The sequence below is a fragment of the Rhea americana genome, unplaced genomic scaffold (assembly GCF_003343005.1).
Source record: "Rhea americana isolate MKP2758 unplaced genomic scaffold, rheAme1 scaffold_82, whole genome shotgun sequence".
In the NCBI taxonomy this organism is placed as follows: Eukaryota; Metazoa; Chordata; class Aves; order Rheiformes; family Rheidae; genus Rhea; species Rhea americana.
Window position 1 is genome coordinate 3,294,151 of NW_028187001.1, and position 20,877 is coordinate 3,315,027.

The 20,877-nt window shown below is 39.8% G+C and overlaps 1 protein-coding gene across 2 annotated transcripts in view; it reads right to left on the bottom strand.

Moving 5' to 3' along the window:
- Positions 1–20,877, bottom strand: part of SH3KBP1 (SH3 domain containing kinase binding protein 1) — a 231,679-nt gene that overhangs the window by 207,614 nt on the left and 3,188 nt on the right. Inside the window, exon 1 of one of the 2 annotated variants that reach the window (XM_085323140.1) lies at positions 19,644–19,695. The exons of the other annotated variant lie outside the window; for it this stretch is intronic. Coding sequence (XP_085179266.1) covers position 19,644 — 1 coding nt within the window. The 5' untranslated portion in view covers positions 19,645–19,695. Of the gene's footprint in view, positions 1–19,643; positions 19,696–20,877 lie in introns of those variants that run through there. 2 annotated transcript variants of the gene reach the window in all.

Sequence of the window (20,877 nt, forward strand, 5' to 3'; positions counted from 1 at the left end):
TTTCTCCTGTTTTCTTCAGTGGAAAACCATGCTCCAGGATGTTCCACCAAATATTCAACGCTTCAAGTGTTGAAAGAGAAAAATGAGAGCTAGTAACAAACATCTGCTTTCCGTGCAACTGAGTGGCTATGAAAACTCTGCAAGATCTGGTCATTAAACAAGCAGCCCAGCTCACACAGCAAAGCTAGCCACTGCAACACAGACAGTAAGAGGTTCTTCCTAAATAACAGAAGACTTGAGGACTAAATTGAATTAAGCTGACATGAAAACAGGTATTCCTTTCCACTCCCAAAATGTCACACAGACCTAAGTCAAACATCTCCCTCCCTCCCCCAGATCCTGCAAGTCATAGCTAAAGAGCGTTCTGACTTACGGATACATTCCAAGCACCAGGCTGCAGCCGAAGGCCTGCATATCTCACACTACCAAGTACCTCTGAAACCTTTCACAGAAAGATATGCAACAGGCACACCTCACCCATCATCACAGACTACCAGCTCAACCATAGATGCAACTTATTCCAACCATGAAAAGTCACAGTTGCTTTTACTCACAATAATGCCACAACAGAGTTCAGAACCATCTCAGCAGAGCTAAAAATGTCAAAATGACGAACACATCAGATGCCCACTGTTCTTCGTTTGAGACTAAAAGCCACTGCACTCTCTTTGACTGGAATTTGTCATTTGCTTTCCAGTTTTCTCTCATCTATAAAAGCACCCACAAGCACACACTTTGCTAGAAAAGGGTCCAGATATAAAACCTCTGGGAAAAAAGAAAGACACAGCAACGTGCATTTATTGCTTCTTACGTGAAGCCCCACAGCATAATAAAACATTATAATATATAATAATAACAGTAATAATAATATTATAATATAATAAAACATCTGAGGAACACAAGGGAACTACGAACCACATAATGAACAGGAGGGGAGGAAGASTGGCACCACATACTACAAGGTAACATGTAAAAAGAACTTTAAAAATTAATCACAAAAAAATTGACTTAAAATCACAGTCATCACAGAGGCTGTGAGGAACCTCAAGAGGTCTCCAGTCTAGCTTCCCTTTACTCAAAGCCACGTCACCTACAGCAGGCTGCTCAGGACATTGTCCAGCTGGGTTCTGAATATCTCCAAAACTAGAGACTCCACATCTCTCTCRGAAACCTGTCCCAGGGCTTGACCACYCTTGCAAAAAAAGCAAACAAACAAAAAGAAATCTTCTGCTTAAATAAGATTTCTTTAATTTTGGCTTGTGCTCATTCCCTCTTCTCCATTCACCCAATCCTACTAAGAAGATGCTGGCTAACCCATTAGGGATTTATACACTTTGATCAGTTCCCCCCAAGCCTTCTCTTCTCCAGCCTAAACGCTCCCAGCTCTCTCAGCCTCTCCTCCTATCTCAGATGCTCAAATCCCTAGACCATTTTTGTGGCACTCACTCCAGGATATCCACGTCTGCACTGTGCAGCCCAGACCTGGAGCCAGCATTCCAGCTGTGGCCTCATCACTGCTGAGGAGAGGGGAAGGATCACCTCCCTCGACCTGTGGGCAATGCCCTGCCTGACGCAGCCCAGGATGTCGTTGGTGGTCTTTGCCAGAACGGCACACCGCCGGCTCACACTCAGCTTGTCCACCAGCACCCTCCRGCCTTCTCCAATGCTGCTCCCCAGACTCTTACTCCCCACCTTGCCCTCGAGCCTGGGGGTTCTCCTCCCTGGCTGCAGGCCCTTTGTTCTACTTCCTGAGGTCCTCTTTGACCATTACTCCAGCCTCTCGAGCTCTCTCTGAATGCCAGCACAACCCTCTGCTCCATCAATCAAYCATTCCTCCAACTTGTGTATCCTCTGCAAACTTGCTCAGGCTGCCCTCTGTCCCGTCACGCAGGTCACAAACAAAGATGTTCAACAATACTGGCCCCAGTATCGACCYCTGCAAAGCMCCACTAGCAACTGGCCTTCAGCTGCACCTCCTGCCACTGACCTCAACCCTCTGAGCCCAGAAGTTCAGTCTCTTTCCTACCCACCTCACTGTCTGCACCTTATCAGCGTCTCTATGAGGATGTTATGGGAGACAGGGTCAAAAGCCTCACTGAAGCCAAGGTAGACAGCATCCACTGCTCTCCTCTCATCCACAAATCCAGTCATTTCATCATAGAGTGCTATATATGATCTTCCTTTTTTAAGTCTGTGCTGACTACTGTCAACCACCTTCTTGTCCTTCATGCATTTGGAAATGTTTTCCAGGGTTTTTTGCTCCGTCACCCTTCCAGGAAATCAGGCTGATCATTTGGTAGTTCCCCAGATCCTCATTCTTGCAGTTCCTGAAGGCAGGAATCTTGTCCAGGGACCTGGGATTCCTGAAGGCCAATCTTACCAGTGAAGACTAAGGTGAAGAAGGCATTAGGTACCTCAGCCTAGTTGTCATTTTTGACCAGTGCTCCTGGCCCATTCAGCAGCAGGCTTTTTCCCTAGACTTCCTTCTGCTACTGGTGTACCCACAGAAGCTTTTCTTTTTGCCCTTCATGTCCCTTGCCAGATTCAATTCCAGAAGGGCTTTAGCTTTTGTAAACCCTTCCCTGCATGCATGAACAGTGTCTCTAAATTCCTCCCAGGACACCTATCCCTCCTTCTACCTTCTGTAAAGTTCCTTTTTTACATCTGAGTTTTGTCAGGAGCTCCTTGTTCACCCGTACAGACTTCCTGCTACCTTCGCTGGTTTTCCTGCTCAGAGATGAATCGTTCTTGAGCTTCAAGGAGATGATCYCCCAAGAAGGGAAAAAAGATTTGGGTTGGCTTCAACTACTAATTCTTCAAATACTCTTTCTCAACATCCAGACTTCAGCAGCATATATCGAAGGAAGACAAATGACCCCTTAAAGTCCCACATTTTAAAAGAGATCCTGTACTTGCACCTGTACCTATTCCTGTGCTTGCATTTTCCTRAAGATGACTATAAAACTATCATCATTCTCAACAGTTTCATTCTCTTATTTTCCTGAAGAAAGAACAAAAGGTAGGACAGGACTGTTGATTTGACTCTACAGCTGCTTGGATAGACATGAGGCACTGAAGTCATCTTCCTGAAACTTAAGGTGTCTTTCTTGCTACTACTACTTCATATACAGACAGCTGTATCCATGCAATCACTTTTGTTTTACTAGAAATTTAATTAAACAAACAAAATTCTCCTTTGCTGTTCAGACTTTTCTAATTCTGTAAATATTTCCACTAATTAAAAAAATATAAATATTTTAAAAGCTGTCTTCTCTCAGAGAATTTAATTACTGTATCATAAGTGTGTGTAAGCTGATGGAGACACACAAATCACTGAAAATGAAGCATACAATCAAGATGTTTATAAACTTTCAACGGGAAGCTAAGAGTACAGTCTGGAAGGAGGAATAAGAGCACACGTAACAAATGTGCAGATTATGACAAACTAATGAGAATGTGCTTCTGAGATCATTCAAGTTCTCATTCATCACATTACTGATGCTTGTACAGCATATAATAGCCTAAAAGCGCTTCATAATTTATAGATCCGCAGAGCTGCAGCTTTTATATCAAGTTCATTTTTAAAAGTGTGCTCAAGGATTTTCATGCTGCTTTCTCAAACTATGTTTTGAAAAATTCATTCTGCCAGTCAACCTTAATCATATTTGTTTCTTTTGAGGTGAAATTCTGTTGTCAGGAAGCTGGACTGATACTGGAGACTGGACTGATGCAGGTACGCTAACGGAAAAGCAGAGTTTTGCTACGTATCTGCAAACACATTGCACCTTATTCCTGAAGTATTGAATTAGATTTCTCCTCGGGAACTGGACTACCAAAGCATCCCAGGTTGCACAATGATTTATGAGGTGACAAAACTCCATGAACAGTGAGCTCTGACTAACTTTATTTGTTAACCCACAAAGACTGGTCTCAGGCCCAACTCTGCCAAGGTAAACAGCCTGTTACACTAATAGCCAAAACCTGATACCTTTTAAGCCAAAAGCAAAATAAAATGACAAAATTTGGGCAGACAGAACTGGTTTATCTTTTTGGCACCTTTTTCTTCAAAATATTTCACCCCATGATGCCTGAAAGTCAAACCTTCTCCAGCTCACAAACACTAGATTCTTTCTCTCAGAAGTTGGTATTTTTTACTTTAAGAATCATTCATAGAGTCCAGAGACAATATCCAAAATCAAAAGCTATTCAAGTTATTTTGTTCTGAAAGGAGAACGCTCATTCCTATGCCAACACAACCAGCTGTTCCTAGTATTATATTACCATCAATCCAAACTGTAGCAGAAAAATCCCACTAAACAAAATCAAAACTAGTTATTGCCAATCATGCTTAAGACCAGCACAGCAAACCTACTACTGCAGCATCAAGGACAAAGGCTTTATCTGTTTGTTTATTAGCACTCACTGTTTGGGCTTAAAATAAAAAACCTGAAATGTCAGCTGTGGACCAGGAGTTTAAAATGCAACCCTTCAGCTACATTTAAAATAAGCATAACTGAAAAAAAATTGATAAAAAAAGACTCCAAAAACTTTAAAGCTTCAATTATTCTCACCTTTCATTCTCTGAATCAGTTTTACSTACACACTTGAAATGATTCTGTTGATTATTACAGAAGCTTTCTATTGATTGTTACTATTTTCCTTGCAACAATTTAAATGAAAAGTAAAACCTAGTCTCTCAAAACTGACCAAGTCAGAATAAGTTTTTTTTTTTTTTATTAACATCACCAACATTTGAAGACAGAAGTGTCTGAGTTCACGCCATTTTCAATTACTGTACTGTATCTTTCCAAGCAAGAAATGAATCAAGAACAGAAACAGAGATTTGCTACCGTGCAACAAAAACTATGTTATTAAAACAGTTTCTAGTGGTACCTGAAGCGTGTAGGCACAATGGAAATATTATTAACGTCTTTGGCACTATTCCACCCAAGTAACAGCATCCATATGGTAACAAAACCTTCTGCGGCAGCATGGTTTCATACTCAAACACAGCCCCTAGAGCCAGTGTGCGCAGTTAGACAAGACAGCCAAAGGGTTAAGAGCTTCTCTGCTGTAAGTTTTCTCCTTCTCCATTTGTTAGTCACTCAGCTTTATGTGAATGATAAACACACGTTGCATTGGCTTACCCTAAAAATCAGAACTGAAAGTAGAAAAGCTACCTTCAGATTTCCTACCCTAAAGCTTTAAATTAATGTTCAAATTACATTTCCTCAGGTGAGAGCACAGCAGAGCTTTTCCCTTTTTCATAAATGTAACTCTTTACAAGTAACAAAGATCAACTCAATAGCCCGAACAGGAATCACACAACAATCCACTCAAGCTGCACTCTGCATACGCCTCAACAGGAAGGTCTCATGACTACAGAAGGCTTTGTGTTTTCTACCACCTACACTAAATTGATCAATGATCAAAAAATATTAATCAAGAAGTTGGACTATGTTGTTTTTTTTTTCCTAGTACATGGTATTCTTCCATAAAGCAGTTACAGAGATCCATACAGAGGAAACACTTAATAGTTTATCAATATTTTCACTATAAATATATAACTGGTTTACAATTTGGCCATCAAAATTCATCTGCCTCAAAACTTGCTAGGCAAGATCTTACTTCAAAGGTGCCATTCTGTACAGGAAAGCTAGGGATGAGCTAGTGCATGCTCTACACTTMGTGTTTTATGAGCATTTCCCTGCACCCAAATGATTTAAGTAAGTATTTTTGCTATACAGTAGTCCGTAGTAAAGCTCTTAGTAATACAATAGAATCCAATAGTAGGGAGAAAGTCAATACCTTTTATCAAATCAAATGACACATCATGTCTTACATCTGGAACTCAGTGGAAAAAAGTTACCTTCCATTTGATATTCCTGGTCTGACAACCTAGAACCAGAAGACCAGTTGATGGCCTGAAGACTAAAGGTGACCTACAACACAGTTGTTTTCTGGACTCTAGGAACCCTGAGCAGTTGGCAGGTGAAACAAATGTGGGATGTTATGGCACAAATGTGTTTGAGTGAGGAGGAAGAAGACAGATTTACRTAAGGCCTGTCAGGATTTATTCTAGTGGTCACAACACTGAATAAATGAGGCTGGACTGCCATAACCATCGACTCCAAAGTCATTCTTACCCAAAACCACTGGAGCTACTGCAGACACCAATTTCTGTAACTTTTTTACACCGAGGATAAACAATAACTGAATGTTAGTCAGCACCTGGGAAGGAAATCACTAAGTTATTACAAAAGAACAGAAATTCTGGATGGGTTTCTCCTACCAGAGAGCAAAATAATCTGTAGTCTGTGAAGACTCAACTCTGCCAGCATCTTTGTATGTTATAATTCTAGATGAAGGAGTCACTGAATTGTCCCTTTCAGGCACCACTCTACCAAAATGGAAAAGTATTTTGCCATCTGCTAGCTCTAAAGTGCACACACAAAAAAAGTAATAGTAATATACCACTAACTTCACAGCTTAAATGTAAATAACAACCAGGATTTTTAAGAAAGCCTGAACTCTTAAATTGAAGCACATGTATGAAAAGTTCAGCTTAACTTGGTTGACTTCAAGTGATCACTGAAGAGCCATGAAAAATGAATTCCAAATTTTGCTTTCTTCTTTTTTAAACAACACTTACTATCAGGAATAGTACTCCCTGCTGAAAGTATTTAGAAGTATTCAGCTCCATGAAAAAAGAGAGGCTGAGAGGAAAAGAGAAACCTTAAGATCAGAAGGAAAAATCTGTACCATTACTGAATCCTTAAGAAGTTAAATCCATGCTAAAGAGTAAACATCAACTCCTCTGCTAAGGCAACACTTTTCAACTTACATACTTTTATATTTCCCCTTTGAAAATACTTGGGGAGGGAGAGAAAGGGGGCTAAAAGTCACAGTCCTAGAATAATATCCTCACTATACTCCTCAGCTATAAAGAGCAGAGAAATCACAGAAGGGCACCACAARAGTCATACCGCACATGCATCTTTTTACGTGCTAGTCATCAGCAGCAGTTCTCCTCAGTAGCCTGCAGGACAGACGAATTAACTGGCATCCCAGCTGAAAACTGTCTCAGCAATCCATTCTTGCCCCCTACMCAAATGCTGTTAGTGCTGGTGCTCAGTCACCCATCAACATCTTCACAACTTTTATGGATACTGGTAATCTTTGATGGCTAGTTACACAAGCTAGTTGTTGTTAAAATGTTATATATTTCCTTTAGAGTAACAGTTTTATGGAGGGATCCTACTTGAAAGTCTTACACAAAGACAGCTGTCTATGCTTTCAACACTAATAAAGGGATTCAGGAAAAAGTTGTAATGGAAAGAGGGAGAGCTATACTTGTAAAATATATCTTGTTTTTTTATAACTTACGAGGTAAGCATGGTCATTTCTATCACAATTTGAAATCAAATGGTATCAATAAACCTACAGCTATCTTGCACACATATTTCTTCCACAGAAATCACAAATTCTGCAGTCAGGCTTCTTTATTTGTTGCTATGTCAATGGAACCACGTGTCCCAGCTCTCCCCACAGATACAAATGCTCCTTACACAGTTTGCACTTGCATGGCCCACAGCCTCATTTTGCCAATGAAACCATAGTAGCCAGTATTGAGGCACTTAAGATATATGCAGAGCATTTGAGAGGAAAGCCCTTTCTGCAGTTCACATACACATAAGCAGGCGTGCGCAAAAAAGCACCAAAACCAGTCATTTGAACATGGGCCATAAAAACTGAACCAAAGGAACCCACATTCTTGAACTCCACTGCCTCCTGCTGCCTACATGCAGGGAGCGTTCAAGTGTTTAAAAACACCCTTAAACAGTTGACTGGTGCAGAAGACCTTAAGCTATCTAACTTGGGGGAAAGAGTAAACATTCTTGCTTGGGACTGTGACTCTTCTCCAGGCAGCAGCAGAGCTGAAAGCTCTCCAGCTTACATAAAGCTCAGCTAACCTTCAGGAAAACAGGAGAGTTAGTCTTCTGTTTTTTGAAGCAGTATTGGTATGTTTGTAACCTGCTTTTGAAAACACGAACACCAAGTTATTCTAGCGGAATTTACTCAGCAGGGCAGGAAATACTTTATTTTATGGCCYTAAGGCATCAGTATGACTACAATTCATCACAAAAGTCTTTCTGTTAGGTAACTCAGAAGCAACAGTAAGTGTGTATCTGTCTTTCCATATGCACGAGGGGAGTTTCCTTCACAGAAAGCACACATCTCCTAACAATCACACGACAAACAGTTTCAGACATGCTGCTCCAATAAATGTTGAGTTTGTTAGTTTGGGTTTTTTTTGGCTGATCACAACAGTTGTCTTCCACCAAATTCAATGTTGCACTCCTATGTCCAACATAAACTTTCAAAACAATATGCCAAACCATTATCTGATGATCCACACAAGGAACTAAAGAGGAAGCAAARACAAAAAAGATCACCACAGTAGTTTTGTTACTGTTACAGCAGCCAAATCTGTATTCCAAAGTCTCCCTTACATTCTACTTCAGACCCAACAATACGTGTTTAATTTAATTGGGTCAAGTCTCCTTAACCCTTTTGACAGAGTACAGAGGGTATAGGTATTCTTTGGCATTCATAGGGCTAGTCCTCTGGGAAGCACTCACATTCCAGGAGTTAATTTATCCTTTCCTACAGGGCAAAGCGGCCCCTCTGCCTTGGACCACTTGGTTGTTCCCCCTCCCCCCTCAATTCATCAGTCTATCTACTGGAGTACCTCTTCAGATACAGCAGACACTCCCAGTATAAAGCACTCACAAAAAAGTTTATTTCACAATTCAAATTGCAAGTTCACAGTCTACACAGATCACATTAACCTGCAACTGAAGTTATATAGTGCTTCTTAAAATTGTCTTGAGAACCGGTTCACTTGTTCTAACATTGTTTTTTCCCTTCAACTATGAATGCACGCAACTGTTCATCCAGAAGAAATGAAAGACAGATTAGATCCAGAAAGAAGCAATCAATGTCATCTTAACAAAAGTTCCTGGCTCCTCCAGGAACTAAATTATTTCATCAATAAAAATAATTTTGAAGTTCCGCTGAAAAGTACAGAGGATTATACAAAGGAGAAGAGGATCCTAACTTAAGCTATGCAAACAAAGATAAGTAATTCTAATTTGACTGAAACTATTCATAAAAACTTGTTGGTAATATTACTTCTGTTGTCTAAATCACATTCTCAAGCAATTGAGAGGTCAGAAAGGATATTAGCTACTTCTTCAGAACAAAGAGGAGGAAGATTACACTACTTACTTACAGCTAAATATAGCAATAAATATATATATTTATATATATACATGCATATATTTATACACACACACACACACACATATATAAAGCTAAATTCTTGAGAGCTCCTACTGAATAATGTATCAGTGTAAAAATGGAGCAGGGTAGAAAAACCTGAAAGTAACTACTTTCAGTAACTATTGCTTAAGATTACTTGGAAATACTAGCCTAGTGCAACTGTCACTTGATTCTAGTTCCATGATAATATTTGCGGATTATGATGGGTAAGTACTGAGGTGGAAGACCAACTCAAAAAGAACTTACCAGAAGCCCAAGAAAAATTATCATTTCAGTGATACAATGCAACATCATTTAATTCCCAGGGAGGTAAGAGGAGTTTGTGGTCAAAAGTTTCCTTATAATCTTTGTATTTTGCACTGCACAGATTTTAATTAATTGTTAAAACATTCATATTTCTATGAAAGCAATATTCACCTCACCTCACTAAAAAACGGACTAGAAAAATGTGTGGTATTGTTGAATGTGATCTCACAGAGGAGCTCTGGAGAATTTCACCACAGAAGTCTAAGATGTCAATAAGATGTCCATGAAAGCTGCAATCACAGAATTGGTAGGACTCAAAGGGACCTCTGGAGATCATCTAGTCCAACCCCTCTGCTCAGCAGAGTCACCTACAGCATGGTAGACAAGGTGGCACCCAGGCGGGCCTTGAAGATCTCCAGAGAAGGAGACTCCACAACCTCTCTGGGAAACCTGTGCCAGTGCTCTGTCACCTTCACAGTAAATAAGTTCTTCCTTATATTCAGGCAGATCTTCCCGTAGTTCAGTCTGTGCCCATTGCCTCTTGTCCTGTCACATGGGACAACTGAAAAGAGTTTGTTCCCGTCCCCTCGACACCCTCCCTTCAGGTACTTATACACATCGATCAGATCCCCCCCTCAGTCTTCTCTTCCCCAGGCTGAAGAGGCCCAGCTCTCGCAGCCCTTCCTCATAGGGCAGGTGCTTCAGCCCTCGGATCATCTTTGTAGCCCTCTGCTGGACTCTCTCCAGTAGCTCCATGTCTCTCTTGTACTGGGGAGCCCAGAACTGGACACAGTACTCGAGATGAGGCCTCACGAGGGCTGAGTAGAGGGGCAGGATCACTTTCCTCRATCTGCTGGCAACACTCTTCCCAATGCACCCCAGGAGAYCATTGGCCTTCTTGGCCACAAGGGCACGTTGGTAGCTCATGGTCAGCTTGTCATCCACCAGCACTCCCAGGTCTTTCTCTGCAGAGCTGCTCTCCAGCAGGTCAGCCCCCAGCTTGTACTGGTGCCTGGGGTTATTCCTCCCTAGGTGCAGGACTCTGCACCTGCCCTTGATGAACCTCAGGAGRTTTTTCTGAATGGCAGCACAGTCCTCAGGTGTGTCAGCCACTCCTCCCAGCTTGGTATCCTCAGCAAACTTGCTGAGGAGGCACTCTGTCCTCTCATCCAGGTCACTGATGAAAAAGTTGAACAGGATGGGAGCCAGGACTGAGCCCTGGGGGAGGCCACTAGCCACAGGCCTCCAACTAGACTCCACGCCACTGATGACAACCCTCTGAGCTCTGCCTTTCAGCCAGTTCTCGATATACCTCACTGTCCACTCGTCTAACCCACACTTCCTGAGCTTACCTAGGAGGACGTTATGGGAGAGAGTGTCAAAAGCCTTGCTGAAGTCAAGGGACACAACGTCCACTGCTCTCCCCTCATCCACCCAGTCAATCATGTCATCACAGAAGGCTATCAGATGGGTTAAGCAGGATTTCCCCTTGGTGAATCCATGCTGGCTACTCCTGATCACCTTCTTTTCCTCCATATGTCTGGAGATGACATGCAGAATGAGCTGTTCCATTCCCTTTGCAGGGATGGAGGTGAGGCTGACTGGCGTGTGTTTGCCTGGGTCCTCCTTCTTGCCCTTCTTGAAGACTGGAGTGACACTGGCATTCTTACAGTCCTCGGGCACCTCTCCAGCTTTCCACAAAAATGCTTTTGCAGAAGAGGAGGATGGGGAGAATAGCACGTATTCGTCTGTGTATAGTCACATTTTCTCAAAGTACTAGTAAAGATAGGTTTACTTTAAAAAAATGAGACTGAAGTGCTGCACAGACGCATCTTGAGGTATGCCTGATGCTGGGAGTGGCAATCTCTGCAGGAAGAGATTGATGGCAGCAATAGATTGATACAGCCAAAATTCTYGGCATGTGTTACAGCCCTTTATCAGGTACTGTCAGTTACACACAAACACTGTCTCTTAAAGTAATTTCAAAACTAATACAGACTTCCCTCAGTTTAATGAATTTTATTATTTTTAAGACAGCAGTTGCAAACTACTTACCTCAGTAGCAGCTCTTGTGATCAGACTTGTCAAACATTAAGACTACAAACCAGTGTCATACTTTAATTGATGCATTATAAATGGTCACAAAGAGATGTGTTGTGCAATAGTCAGGACTTGGACTAGCTATAGAAGAAAAAAAAACAGAAAAGCTTCTGATTATTTCTGTTCTACCTCCCTTTTACATAAATCCAAGCATTTTAATCTACAGAAGTTAGCATTCAGTGAAAGGTCAGGCCCAGTATGTAACTCCTCAGCAGTTTAATTATTTATAATGCCAAAGAAAAGGACACTTGCAACCATCCTTCACACACAATGAAGTCAGGCATTACAGAAGCTATAAAGGCTAGGTGTGTGCTGGGGCTCATAGCTGTTAGATGCAAGAGCTCAGACCATAATTTGCATCTCACCACTGTGGTCCAATTCAAGATTTACATACTAACATTAAACCATCTCCACTAACCTTTAAATTGTACTGACATAACAGACAAAAAAAATCCTAAAGCATAAGATTAAAGTAGCATAACTTTTTCTATTATGTGGGCAACAATAGAAAGWAGGGTAGGAGCATTTGGAGGAAGATGACACTCGGTGACAAAAGAAAAAAAAAGAAAACTCCATCCTAACTGTCAACTAGTATGATACTTTTTTCTTAATTAATAATGAAATCTCATAATGCTATTGTTCATAATTCTTATCAACTTCCCTTTTTCTATCAGGTTCTTCTATCCTCCTTCAAATTCTGGAAGAGTAACAGTGCCAAAAAAAGAAAAGCTGCTTCAGAAGCAGTAACTATGGCACATAAGGATTCACAAGTCCCAGACAAGCCTTGGGCAAATAAACCTAACTATCATATCAGATAACATGTGTTGACTCTATGCATTAAAAAAGCTTTCAAATTTCCATTTTAGAATTCAGAAGGCAATTTTGAAGAACAAAGTTTTAGATGGTATCTTTAATGGCTGTTTTCTCTCAGCTCAAACCAATTTCTTCTATTTCTTCCCGGATGTCACAGTAAGTGGAACTCACAATAAATCAGTACACTTTTCCCCCCCCTCCCCATTTTTATGAACAAAGATGTTCCCACATCACAGCCATTAGCTTCCCTGTTTTGTTTTTACGGTGCTTTTCAAAATCTTTTGTGCCAGTTAGGCCTGTGTGAGGAGGCACTTCCATTTACAATTTTATTTTCGTTTTCTCTCAAAGAAATACTCCGGATTTTGAAAAAAAGGCAAAGCCTTCCAGAAGGCAGGTCTAATGTTGCAAGTAGAAGACAGGTCCCCAGAGCTCTTTTGGAAAACATTTCTGGTAACAGATCAAAAGGAGTCTCCTCTGCAGAAAGACACCCTCACTTCCAAGACAGCCCCTTGTTTAAAGCTTGAGGAGTATTGTGAAGACAGATGAGCTCTGTCTAGAATAAGCTTCCAAAGCAAAATATTACTTAAAGCTTTTTCTTAGAAAGACAATCTTGAAAGCAAAAATTGATGCAAGCCAAACAGTACATCTGAAAGCTTGTCATTGACTTTCACTGTGAGCAAGAACAGCTTGTGACCTGATGACAGCATTGCTCCAACAGGGGATTTGAGCCACTGTGTGCTGGTTGAATGAGAAGGTCCAGCAGAGCTGAGTACAGAGCGAAGGCACCAACAATAGCCAGCACTTGGACAGAAGAGCCCATTGCTGCATCCAGCACACAGGGGAAGAGGGGAAAAAACAGCAGCAGGATGGAGCTCTGTGGAACCCAAGTAAACATAAACACGGGCAATGAACCCTATTGTTCTACAAACAATTGTCTGCTTGAGGTCGTTGTCCTCCTCCCATCCCCAGCGAGCAGCCCTGGCTTTGTCTGGACCAGAACAAGGCACGCTGACAAGAAAGCTGTGATGAGGCAGATTTTACTTTGAGCAGCATAACCGCCTCCTCAGCAATTGCCACAGAATCTTTCTACAGCAACCAGAAAGGAGCACTTAGGTTAAAACTATGCCCCCAAGAGGACTACTGGCAGCAGAGACAGAGCTCACACTGAGTATTAGCCTTGACCATTTCTTCTAAGGTTAAGCAGAAAGCTGTACTTCTCATTTAAGTTTCCTGATCTCCACCCACGTCAAAAAGCTCTACTGACCTCTCCTAGTTTCCAATGATCCAAGCTCCTGTAGCTAAGGAAATCGGAAGCCAAAACCAGTGCTACATTTCAGAAGGATCTAAAGAGAAAAAGGTTATTTCTTGCATTCAGGATCTCTTTGCCAAGTAAGGCTGAATTTACATCAACTCCTTCCTTTTGGTTCTTGAGAGAGACACTGCCAGACTTAAACCGGAACTGAAGTTCTACTTAAAATAGCAACATCCTGCTTTTACGTTCTCCAAATTCAAAAACATCCGAATTTCAGCAGTTAGCTTTACTGACTTCCACAACCTGTTTTTCTCTGGGTACCACGGAAGAAACCACTGTTCTGTCAGTTTACTTAATCCCACTGAGTCCAACAACACCGAAGGTGGCTGGCAAAACACCACATGGAACACACCTCTGCATTTACCTTCAAAGGTACTAATTCAGATCTGAAAAAATTCAGAGGACTAAAGCAATGGTCTCCAAGAGACTGACAGTCCTCTCTCCTTCCTGATAGGCATTTATGAGAAACTAACTGAGTCATCGTCCTAATTCTGAAGTTACATTAGTAGAGGACCACCCATAAACTTGCTGCAGTCCACACTGGATTGTCTGCAGAATTCTGTAGAATATTTGCATTTTAATACAGAGAGTTTTAAGCATACTGTGTAGGTAAAGTATATAGGAGAATCTCCTAAAAGCAGAAACAGCAGTGCACTTGAAAGGCAGAGGAAAGAGAAGCAAAGATGAATTTGAAGGAAGTGCAGATAAAGAGGGAGTACTAGATACCTGAAAAGAAAAAAAGAATGGTGTAGAGCATTTTTCCTGAAAAACAGCTGGGAAATAGAGATGGATTTGTTTAAAAATAAAAGCAACTTACAGGGAAAAAGCAGCATAGGTAGATACACTTCTGTAAGTGATATGAAGAAGAAAAAATAAATGCCTGAGTGTCTGTCTGCTGTCTGAGTGACAGAATGGGGTGACAGAGTAAGAAAGGAACAAGAACAAATAAGATAGTTTCTTCACACTTGCACAGAAAAATGATAAAATATGTTGCAAAAGAATAAATATAAAAGATCTTTTACCACTGTGAAACTGGTGCAAACAACTTTGAACTGTCAGACAATAGTTTGTGAACTACGTGGCATCTTTGTAAGCCATTTATCTCAATTTGCCATGAACCAAAGTCAGATAATTGAGATGTCAACTAATCAAGAGCACTATTTATAGGTGCTTCACATACAAAATCTGTAGTCTTTAAAGTGGCATGCTCAATGTAAATCAAAGAGAGCAATTCTGATATGCAGTATGATGTGACAGCATGAAAAGCATTTGAGCTGACCTTAGTGATCAGAGTAAAACTGACAAGAGTATTTCAACCCTATTTTTAAACACAGCTAAATATCTTATCAGCAGATACAAGAGAATTAATAGTTTTTCAGAAAGAGACTTCTCAGTTTTATAAAAGATCATTCTTTAGAGAAGGGGAGGCAGCAAACAGCAGTGGTCCAGGCAAATAAATACTAAAACAATTGTAACAAAAGGAGGTAGCCACAGTAGCAGTAAGATTTCTCTGTGTCCCAGCTGAAAGGCTTTTCTTGCAATTGATAGAGCTGATCTTACTTGTACAGATTAGCTGGCTATTCAAAGGTACATTGTCTTCTTCAAACAAGGACATCCAGTTCAACACGTCAGTAGCACTGACTCAAGCAAGAAGACAGATGAAGAAACGGGAGGATTCTTTCAGCTATATCAATATTTTCCACCAATAAAATAGCAATTAGCTAAACTGGATGTACTTTATTCAGAAACCCCTCTATTAAATACATGCCACCCCTATGAAACCAGAGTAGTTTCATACAGATAACTAAACTTGATCCAACAGGAGCAACAAAACCCACAGAGTGTTCTAAAATCAAGAAAGCAAACTGAGCAGCTGATCAAATGTACAAGCTAAGTAGTTAATATCTAAACCAAATCCACAAAAAGTTTTAGTTCCATATTACTGGAATAGTTAACCATGCTATTAAGTTTACTAGAAGAAAAGCCTCAATTTGAGGGCTTTATTCTCTGCACTCATTTCACCTTTCCTTCTCTTTGCTCAGTCAACAATGGGAACAAAGTTGCATTCTTTCAGGTCTGAGATTTCTTCTTTCACTGGTGGTTTAAGCAGAAAAGTCAGATATTTGTATTTAAACACTGCAGTTTTACAGTCTCATCAAAACAGAGCACCTAGACTATTTCTGAGAAAACTAAGATGGTCTAGCCTAGATGCAAGTCTTGACATCATATTATCATCACCAATTTTTTGCAAAAATAAGGACACTTTAATGAATTAATCAATCTTAATCCATAAAGTATTCAAATATTGTTTATAAATAAGCACCACTGTTCTTCTAAACCAATTTATTCATCCTTACAGTTGGAAACATAAGGCCAGAAGTCAAACAACTTCTAAATACAAGTTCTGAATTTCATAGCCAAAAAGCTGACTAAACCTCATCATAATGAAACCCCAAATTAAAGGCATATTTTCTTCTGGATGGATTCTGGAACTTCTTGTGTGTCCTCCTTACAGGGGAGACAATGGAGCATCAACAATTCAAGAAAAACCTGTGGAAACAACATACCGCAGAAACAAAGAGGAAAACACACAGAAAAATTAAAGTAAGCTGAAGTTTAACTAGCCAGTTTTACAATTATCACAAGGATAACAAATTTTCACTGCTGTGTAAGCCTATCATAGGAAAAAAAAGAAAGAAAAAAAAGAAAAAAAAAAAGAAAAATTCAGTTACCAGAGTGTTAAAGATGTTTCTAGGCAGTGGTGAGGATGAATCAGTAACCTCAGATACACAACATACTTATTTTAAACCTGAGATGACAGTTTTCAATGAATGGCTTTACATTTGCTCAGAAATGAAACGTTCTGTACATGTACACTTACACTTTAATACTTTTGCTACCTTTAACTATGACATTTATTAATCTGTGGAAAGACAGTACTACATACTAAGAGATTCCAACTGTCACTGGGAAGTAAATGCAGCATAGAATAGCATCAGCAGTTGCATGGACACTGAAAACTCCTTCTCCTTCCACTCCCTCACCACTCACTTCCTCCAAATAAAATCACCCCCTGAGGTGAGTTTTGTGTTTGTTTTAAGATCTCATTATCGATAACAAGCGCCAACACCATTGCTTATAAATTAACAAACAGTTTCCTGGAAACCACAAACAGATGACACAAAGTGATTTAGGAATTTTTGTTCATTTTGGTATTTTTTAAAAAAGACAAATCACATAAATCTACTTACTACAAATTATTCATGGGGCACAAAACACTTAGTTTTCACTTATGAGTAGTGTGACCATTGAAAGCTAATTAAATATCGAGACGCCAAGTTGGGTCTTGGCTTGTAACATATGCAAACAATCTGTATTGATATTTTTGAGAAGGTAGTGTGGCATTAGTTCCCTGGGCTGTTGCACAGCAATACTGATTTTGTTCTTCATGAACAGACTTACACTGGTTTCGGTGTGAGTTGTTTTCAGTCATCAGAAGTGATTTTGCCGCAAACTATGAAAGAACAACTAGAGAAAGAAAGGAAAGAGAAACTTTCTGATTTTCCGTGATATTTCTAGTGAAGTTGAAATGCGCTGTTCAAAATGCTGCTCTTTACACTGGCATATAGGTTAGGGATATTTTTCTCATATAATTGCTCAGTTTTTATATTGCATTATCCTTGTTGCTAGAGAGAATTGTTGATCAATAACTCAAGGTACATCTTCATCATGAAACAGGAACACATTCTCAGCAACACCCACATTGGAATACCAACTGCTCTAAGAATGAGAACAAAGACATCTTTCCCTCTTCATCCTTCATCATCCTGGGCATTCCTCTCTCTAATTCAAAGTTATATTTAGAAAAAAAACAGAGCTAGGGTATCCCAACAGTCATCTTGCCATATAGCCTTTAAATGGATGTGACCATTTGCATTCTCAAGGTTTGGTTTCTACAGATGATCCTCAATGACTAGCACTAGGAAGGAAAAAAAACAAAAAACACATACACACTATTTGCTAATACAGACTATGACTACTGAACTTCAGTATTACATATTTACTCACAGAGACTTAAAGCTTTGTATCTCCTCTCCATGTGAAGCAGACTGCCATCAATTGCTTTTAATATTAGCTGAATTACAGAATTGTGATATTCACCCCCTCTCTCATTCCCCTCCTGCTAATATATTCTTTCATTATTCCTCAGCATACAGAATGCAGATATGCCCTATAGCTACTTCCCGCTTTTGTGCCTAGGGAAAATGCCCATTCTTTGGTCCAGGATTTTGTATTCGGTGATCTTAAAAACAACAAAGACAAGAACTATACAAAAATTCATCACTGTTTTTGATGAGTTTTCACTATAACGGCAGTATCAGAGAAAACTAACAGATACCATCTCTGTGGCTGTTTTCCCTCTCCTGATTTCATCAGGGCAAATCTGCTTTCAGCTTTTCAGTGGCCTCTAACATTTCAGACCTGAGAGTTCAGCTGTTCATTTTACACCAGCAATCTCTCCTTCTTCTCTCCCTAAAGCATGCCCCCTTCCCTTCAAGTGGGGAAAAGTCAACACATTATCTACAAGGTCAGTGCTGATCTGCTACACGAATGCTGGCACACTGCTTGTAGAGTGACTACCAGTAGCATTCTCAGAAAACCCTCTAATGAATAATCTATAGTCTAGTGAATAATCATTACAAAAGCAATCTGAATGACATTAAAGATGAGCATAAATTGTAAGATGTGTATTAATTTTATATATCGTGCTAGTAGCAGTTCAAATATCAAAATAAAGCTGCTTATCAGAAAAAAAACATTTAAAACCACACATTTTAATTACAACATACATTTCCTTACACTTGGGCAGAAAAAGATGCCTTTTCTAGGTATTCTACCCAAATTTTCTACATATAAAAATTTGATTAGCACGGAGATCAACAAGAATTTAACTGTTTTAAGAAAACTGTATCAACTTAAATATCCTCTTCTTTATTATACTTTCTAACCTAAAATCAACAGTTAATATTAAACAATAACAATAAAGGAAATGCTGAGTGAAGAAGAGCTACTTGAAAGGGGCAAACAGAAGATATACTAGCATACAAAAAAGATTGTACAATTATTTCCATAATCTTTTATATATACCTATATAAATATTTATATATTTCTTGATTTCAGACCCTCCCTTGATCTATTCAGAAGGCCATTCTTATAATCTCTTACAACAAGAACATTATTATCTCCTAATTTCTAGGGAAAAAAAAGTTGTGCCTGCTATTTTTGTATGGAATTTCCCACAGGTTACTCAACATACCTTATCATAGTTTCTGAAACCTCCAGTTGAACTCAGACAGTGATGACATTCATAGACTGTATAAAGACTGTGCTATACTAAGCAACTGGAAATCTGTTCCTGAACAACTCTAATGCAACTGCCTTATTGCCAGGAAGGAACTTACCAATAATATAAAAAAAYAAATAAATAAAATGAGTAATAGCACACATGAGAAAGAATAAACAGTTTTCATCAGTTGGCAAAGATTTTTACACAGCACTTCCCATACAAAGCCAGTTTACAGCTGCTTAAAACCTTATCAAAAAGAAAAAAAAAAACTCCAAGTAAAAATACCCCATGCTAATCATCTTCCTTATGGTTTAAGTTTCAGCTGAAATTGTCCAACTATTTTCAAGGATAATATGAAGGAATGGTACAAGCTATTCCTACTTAAAAATTTCTTTGGAGCCTCTCAGCAATGCCTCCACTGCTTTGGAAAGGGAACTTAAAATCTGTCAAAGAGCAATTCAGAGTCATAAACATACTTACTGTCTTCTATGTGAAATTTATAAAATCCTCCTCAGCTCAAGCCTCAAAAAATGCTTCATTTCATGTAGGACTGCAGAGCTGACCAGCTAAACTCCCTAGGCTCTCCGTGGCAGTGCGCATTCTCCAGCCCACGCCACTGGCCAGCAGACCGTGGGAAGCAGCTCTGGTGGTGCAGCTCTTGCCGATAGAGGCCAGGGTGGCCCCATTGGCAGGAAATGTGCTCACAGTGCTCCCTCTATCGATGCTGAGATAGGAGGGAGGGAGAAAGAGGAAGTGGCTTGTCTGAAATGAGGAGAGGGAAGTATAGAGATGAGAAAAAGATAAAGAGGTGAGAGTCTATGAAGGCAGCAGGACAGAGGACTGGAAGGTAGCAGACAGAGAATTTGGATAGGCACAAAAAGGAATTAAGAAAGGGAAAAAACAGGAGAAGGGGTTGCACATAGAACATATYAGATCTATTTGAGAGTCTGATTGTTCTGCACTATCATGTTACTTCTTCCTGTAATATTCCTTTGTTGTCTACAAACTAGCAATAGTATTTCACAGYAAAGCATTTTTCTCAATCGCTAATGTCAATCCATCAAGTCTGCCAGTATTAATACCGTAACTGTTTCAAAGAGCACARGACTCTCTCTGGATCCAAAGTCCTAACTATGTTGATAAGAGATGGGGTCAATCTGATCTAAAGAAAACCTAAATTTAGCACCTCTTCCCCTATCCCAGTAAAAATTTTTAACAGTGTCTTAGAAAATATTAAGAAAAGCAATTCTACCACAAAAACYCAAAATATTAAAGCTACAAAGTGACTCATTGACAAGTTTGGTGATGAAGGTAACCTGGCATTAAGGTAAACATTATGATAAARGCTTCAGCTACTTAGCCTCTTAGATTTACAAGACCCCTGCCTCATTTAATGCATACGACTGACTGTGCTCTGAAGGTAAGTAAGGACTGTCTAGTAGAAGAAAGGACCTTCCTTCATCTGCTGCAAAAATTGGAAGGCATGTATCAACTGACACAAAAAAGTTGCACATGCCAGTGGTCTTGTGATGATGGCAGTTAAACATAGCTTTCTAGAATCACGCTCTATCCTTGCTCTTTTCAAATTTGATAGGAAGTGCTTTTCAAACCAGATTTTCCATAGTGGGTACCATACATTCTTCTAACTTTGTTTTCTGGACCTCCAGTCTAGTATGTGAAACCCTTGCAAATGAGATAGAGGAGTTCTCTAGCC